Source organism: Hydractinia symbiolongicarpus, chromosome 6 (assembly GCF_029227915.1).
Source record: "Hydractinia symbiolongicarpus strain clone_291-10 chromosome 6, HSymV2.1, whole genome shotgun sequence".
Lineage (NCBI taxonomy): Eukaryota > Metazoa > Cnidaria > Hydrozoa > Anthoathecata > Hydractiniidae > Hydractinia > Hydractinia symbiolongicarpus.
The window spans coordinates 26,154,385-26,161,031 of NC_079880.1; the positions used below are offsets into that span (position 1 = coordinate 26,154,385).

The following is a 6,647-nucleotide window of genomic DNA, read 5'->3' on the forward strand; positions in this document are numbered from 1 at the left end:
CAGATTAGTATCAGTCTCTGTGCTAACTAACGTGACCAGTGAGTGTAGCTGAGCAGAGGGAAATGGAAGCAGAAAATATGTTAAAATGAAAGAAAAAGAAAAATTAATTATTAATATTGACGGATTTATAGACAGACTTCATTGTCCTCTTCTTTCAACTTCTTATAGAGGAAAAAGACTTTTTAAGTCATTGGAAATTCATTTTCAAAATTCTGTTCTGTTTTTAAAAACCTGAATCGTCATTCATATTTGTATTCATATAATTTAACGCAACAAGACCGAAACAAACGTCACAATTGTAAACACAACATATATGTTTACATTCCATGTATTTTGAAATGGTCTTAGCTGTCAAATTTAGACAAACATTTAAAATGTGTCTAATCTCAATAAATCTAGGAAACCAGCGCATAAAAGATCCGTTTTTTAAGTTGTACAAAGTTAAACACTTTGAAAAGCTTTATTAGCCAGAATCACACTGAAATTAGTATGGAAAAATATGCTGCCTTCAAGTCACCGTCCCTTAGCTTTAATTGGAAGTCTCATTAAAATCAAGTTGTTATTAGAAACAGTGACGCATTTAGTTGTCATTCAATATGAACACTCAAACTTCTAAATACATCTGTCGGATTGTTTAAAAATACATGATAGGGTGTTTATTTTGTAAAATTCCCTGCAATAATAACCTAAGAATCTGAAAGTAAAAGTTTCAAAAGCCTCTTCAACTTTTGTCTTGTTTAATCCTGTTCTCTCTTGTTTAATCCTGTTTTGTCTTGTGTAACACTTTTTTGTCTTGTTTAACCCTGACTGGTGCATTAAGATATATAGGAGAGACAGAGATCTTTTTGTTTGTCTCTTAATAATATATGTTTTGCAAATGTTATGATTTCGGTGTTTCGATTTACTTTCAAAACTTGAGTACACTTCTTTCCAGTTACTTTATTCAAAAATTTCGAAGATATAAACTTTAAATACCTTTTTGCGTGAACAAAATCTTAAGAACTTGTCTTAGAACCAAATATAAATGAACTAACCAGACCCGAAATTAATTTAAGAAAAAAAGCGATACCTAAAATGTAGACATGATTATTCTGGTCGATTAATAATTTTCTAATGACGTCATTGCAAAAGTGCCGACGTAACCTTAACTTTAACTGCATTTCCTCTTTTCTACAAACTGTTAATAAGATTTGCGAAAAATCCAACAACTGATAGCAACTATATTTTTTTTCATTGGGATGCAAAACATAACGGTGTGTTAATCAAGGCAAAGCTGTTTAGCTATAATTTTCGGGTTGTCACAAAAAAGCAGTAGTTGTACAAGACACATTATCTTATATGTGAGAACCAATTATGTAGGAACATTAGGTTTTAAATCTTGCCAAAAATAGGGACCGATTAAAAGGGTACGAAACAGCTCAAGTAAGATCTCCGTCATTAATGTCACTCTCCATCCTTTCACATACTTAATATAATTGTATAATCACCAGGCCAAGGTTGAGCTACTCAAGAAATTATTTTTTAAGAAAAAAGCAATCTAGCTTAGGTCGAAGAACTTTAGAGTTTTAATAGGAAAATTGACTTAAAGACACCGTAATGGTTCAAAAACATATTCGGATAGTATTATTTCATAAGTTCTTTTTTTACAAAACTATTTAATTACTAAAATATAAGATATAAAAGCAAATTAAATTGTCTATAATAAGTTCATAACAAACAAAGGTCTGCATTTTAAAAATATAAAGGGTCAAACAAAAATCACAATCTCAACCTCAAAAGAATCAAATTCACAATACCTTCCAATGTATAACAATAATGTTAAATTTTAATGACATCATTTAGAAATGCAGTATCAACATGGCACAATAAGTTTTGTTGAACGCTGGTAGTGCCGTCGAATATGGACTTCTTTTTTCATAATATGTCCCCTGGTGGGGTGATAGTAGACTGCCGTTGACTAGAAAATTCTTAGTACATTATTTGCGACATGACTAGCGTGCAGGGCTTTTTTTGACTGTTGTAAAAAAAACTTCGAATAGGCTTTACTGCCTGACAACTGGGGGTTTGGGGGCGTTGTGAGCCCCAAACGAATTCAGTGCGGCGCCCTGGAAGCCAACGGCCTTTAACGCCCTTAAACGGCTGAAATAGCTTAAAATCATCTCTCAGACTCATCTTTGCTAAGTAAGTGTAAGGTGGGTTTTTTAGCTGACAAGGATTATATTTTGGAATGTTTTTTGTACAACTTGAGTAATTTAATTCTTTTTTTTTAAAAAATGTGATGTCATACGTTATTACTTTTAGGGAATTTATATACGGCGACATTTAAACAACAGATAATAATATACAAGATTTATATTTTTATCAAGACTGCTACACTTTTAATCGTTGTTCATGATATCTAACATTTTAAGTCTTTTTGGATATTTTATTGCCAGCATATCGATTACGTCATTTAAATTTATTTTCATCCCGTTTTGGATATTTAGCAACACATAGCCATTAAATCGATTCTGAACAAAAGTTTTAAAATTATAATTAAATGTACTTAATGTGGTGTTTCACAATTAAAACAGATAACTCAATAAATTAAGATACGCGACAAGATTAAAAATGTCGCGTTCTCCTTACTACGCAATGTTATATTGTAGAAACATACCTGGGTCATCGAGCTTCTTAAATATGTCTTTACTCGTCGTAGCGTTGATATAGATCTTTCACAAGAACATGTCGTTACTGGCACTTCGGCAAGAATATGTAAAATCTTGAAGATATTTGGGTAAAACATAAAAATATGTGCAGCTAATGCATTATTAATTATTTCTAAGAAATAAAGCTGAATGTTTACTTCCAATGTTTAGAACTTTCTCTTTTAAAAACACAAGCAATAAATTACTTCTTAGCTACCTCTTAAAGGCGCGTAATCACCCTTATCGAAAAAAAATTAACATATACATTTTATTTATTTATTTCAAAGTTCAGACGGAGTTATGGCTTTCTTGAAAATTTGAGGATGTAAAAGGTATTAGAAATCGAAATAATGGTACTTCAATATCTTAATTTTATTGTTGCTTTTTTCAGCCGCCATATTTATCGATCTTGTTGATCTCTTATTCTTGTCTAATAAGCGGGCCATCGCAAAATGTTCGTGTGAAACCGTAGGTAACCAAACGGCCTTAACTTTAAATGAGCTCTGAGATGGAGTTCGATAAAATCACAATATGGTAGGCTCCGAGTCACAATGCTGTTCTTTTTGGCTTGTTTTGTCTTTGCAAAAAGTAGAAAGAAATTTTAATTCTGTTTAAAAAAGTGGCCGCGCGTAAAAACATAAGTATCACTTTCTCCACTCAGATTTAATTTTCTTCTATTCTATTCGTCATTGTTTTTGGAGACCAGACAAAACAAGAAGAAGAAAGACCACAAGCTCCACCTAAAATTTTTGAAATTCAGTAACCCCCCCAAAAAAAACAAAAACAAAAACAAAACAACAACAACAACAACAAAAAAACAACGGGGTATAAGAAAGTCACTTAGTGAGAAAAAGCAAAATAAAGAAAAATAATATACGATCTTAATTGTTCGAAAAAGGAAATAGCTTTAGTTAAAAAACCATATTACTAGAAAAAAGAAAAAATGCAGCCTTCATGGTTGAAAGTCGCGCGATGGAACGTTTATGGTCTTAAACGGCATTTAGTTAACAAAAAATTAACATTTTGATGTCACTATCATGTTCAGCATACTTTTTTTGTTAACTTTGCCAAATTTTGTCGAAAATAAAGTAATTTTAATTTTTGGTCCAATTTTGGCCTAAAATAACAATTAGGTGACAAAAATCAAAATTATGATGTCACTATTATGTTCAGCATAATTTTTTTGTTAACTGTGCCAAATTTTGTCGAAAACAAATACCAAATTTGGCCGATGACTTTTAAGTACTTAGAGAGTTTAGGTATGAAGTTTAAATTTGTGACGTTGCAATTGACCATTTGGTTAGTTAGTTACGAGTTGGAAACACATCCTCGCAGGCGAGATAGTAAAAAGAAAAAAAAGTAAGAATAGTTACCAAGATGAGATTCGAACACACGACTACTCCCGTGTCGGTGCTCAGAGAGGCAAAAATTTCTATTCTTGCAGGACACATTTGCGTTTTAACCCTATTCGGTCCGGGGGGGGCGGATTCCGCCCCCCCTGACGGTTTTTTTTTAATAACTCCTGATTGCTTTGTTATATGGCTATGACACTTACTGAGTTTCCACATTTATCTATTAGACACCTGCATGCTAATTTTTTAGGTCCCATACCTTTCAGAGGCTTTGATATTGGCCATTACTCGAAACTACCCCAAAAAATCTCTATGAAATCCTTATAATGGGAAAAATATAATAACTCCTGTTAGGATTATCCTTAGAACTTAAAACATGCAACACAACTTTGTTTCATCAAGAAGAATCATTTTGAATAATTTGAACACGTGACTAATCCGATTTCCCGATTTTGTCAGATTTTACCCGAAAATCGAAAAAAAACGGATTTTCGGGCAATTTTTGGCAATTTTTTATCCGATCCATGTAAAAACCGGAAGATATGTTAAATAACTTTTACTTAGCTTTCAGAAACTTCAAACAGAATGTAAAAATTCGCTGTAGAACAAAAGTAATTATATTTTAAGCAGATAGTGGCATTTTAAACAATTTTCAAGCTTTTGATGACGTCACAGAAAATGTGCTGACGCAAGCAAATTTTTTTTGGCGCCATTTTGTTCCTTTTATGACGTACTATAAGTGTGCCAAGTTTGATTCAATTTAAACAACCCTATGAAAAGTTATTGAGGGCGGATAGTATGTTCGAAAAACCCCGGACCGAATAGGGTTAATACAAGCTCACGAGCTTGTAACAAGACGTATGATATATGCAAACAACCTCGCGAATAAAGTTTACAACAAGAAGCCCTACGGCGTAAAGATTTCCGCCGTTAGCAATAATCTGAAAAAGTACGGAACTTTAAAGAGGACTGAGAAGAATAGGGAAACAAAATCATTGAATATTCTAAAATTTTAAATTTAAATTTTTGATTATTATTGTAACTGTAAATCATGGCTAACTTAACTTACATAAACTTCATTTCTTTATAAAAACAATTTAAAAAAAAATAATAAACCTGAAAATTGATGAACAATAAAAACAAAATAAGAACAACGGCAAGGCTGAAAATTTATGTATTTTCTCTTTTTCTCTGAAAAACAACTTGGAAAATATCTTTAAAGGTGGCAGGAATTTTTTTTTTACATAATCAGTTACGAAAGGCTATTTTCATCAGACTACATATTCTTTTTTCTTTTGCAACACACTTGTCACGATTTTATAGCTATAATACATTATTTTTCACCAAAAATATTCAGTCTCAACAATTCCTCTTTAAATTAAAAATCGTGAATAATTAATCAGTTCTGCTGAATATAGCTTTAGTCCACGTGCTTGCAAAATTGTACAGAAGGAAATGACGTAATTATAAAGGGAAACGTTAATAACATCCAAGATGGCGCATTATAAGACGAACTTCATTATGCTGCACTGCACAAACGTTATCTTTCGATAGCATGTAAAATTTAAAATAAAGTATTGTTCATTGGATAATAAAACAAGTTGTTGCACTGTTAGGATTCTTATTGGCTTAAAAGTCATTTTAGCCTCGCTAAACGTCCAGCCTAGCCGCGCTGTCTCTATCTATCTCTCTATCTCCTCAGCCGATTTTAAAGATTCCGCCTTCGCTGGCGGATATCAAAAGATATAGGAAGTCGACCCGCTTTATCAATTTCCGCCACACTCATAAGCTCTTGTGAGGTTTCCGTTTTTCCTAGGTCCGTCTGTTGGAGATACAGAAGTGGGTACGCAGGTTCCTCGTGCTTGCTTTTGTTGCTCCTAATAAGGTCATTCAAACCGCGATTTTAAGGAAAAAAAGTGTGAGCATGTGCCAAAAATTTTTTTTAAAAAAAGCGCCTGCGGCATAAAATTATGACGTCATCGATATTGACCTCACTCCCTAAAGAAGGATGACCATAGACTACTATTTCGCCTTTGGTTTCTACCCGGGGCAGCCTAAACAGACGGCAAGGTGCACAAAACCCCGGATGGCTAGCTCACAATTTACCAGTACAGGAACATTCTGACGCAAAGTTTTGCCTAAAGCGTTCTATCGTATAAGTTAGTAGCTGCCACTTTTTTTTACTACTAAAATTTTGAGCTTTTCTACACCATACAGTTCACTTTCGTTTTCACAAAAAAAATGGTCGACAACTATTAGAAATGTAAAATAGACGCAAATAAACAAAGAACAACGATATTATACTTCAAAATTAAATTTTAAAAGGAAAATAATAATTCATCTGATCTGTAACCTTAGCTACCTCTAACGTTGGTCTTGATTAGTTTTTAGAAGCCTGCTAAAACTAAACGTAAATGTGATGAGAAAGCTAGCTTCACTCAGACTCAGTGGACCCCAATGGAAATAATCCACTAACAATAGGTTTTTATTATTTTCTGGGCTAGAAACACTTTAAATATTTATCATTATTGTTGTTGTTGTTGTTAGACTAGCAACTGATTGCAAATGAAAAAAAATTGTACAGTTATATATATGTTAACCCTATCCG

The 6,647-nt window shown here is 32.8% G+C and overlaps 1 protein-coding gene across 1 annotated transcript; it reads right to left on the reverse strand.

Annotated features, from left to right (window-relative positions):
* Window positions 1-2,295: 2,295 nt before the first annotated feature.
* Window positions 2,296-2,840, reverse strand: LOC130647865 (52 kDa repressor of the inhibitor of the protein kinase-like). The gene is made up of 2 exons (XM_057453871.1): window positions 2,657-2,840; window positions 2,296-2,510 (listed from the first exon to the last, which is right to left on the reverse strand). Exons 1-2 carry the CDS (start codon window positions 2,783-2,785, stop codon window positions 2,379-2,381), a joined length of 261 nt encoding a protein of 86 aa, XP_057309854.1. The 5' UTR covers window positions 2,786-2,840; the 3' UTR covers window positions 2,296-2,378.
* Window positions 2,841-6,647: the final 3,807 nt, after the last annotated feature.

Bases quoted from the DNA above. Each gene is read 5' to 3' on its own strand.
- LOC130647865 (XM_057453871.1), bottom strand. From the start codon at position 2,785: ATGTTTTACCCAAATATCTTCAAGATTTTACATATTCTTGCCGAAGTG. The intron at 2,511-2,656 runs GTATGTTTCTAC...ACTTTTGTTCAG, and splicing joins TAAGAAGCTCGATGACCCAG to AATCGATTTAATGGCTATGT.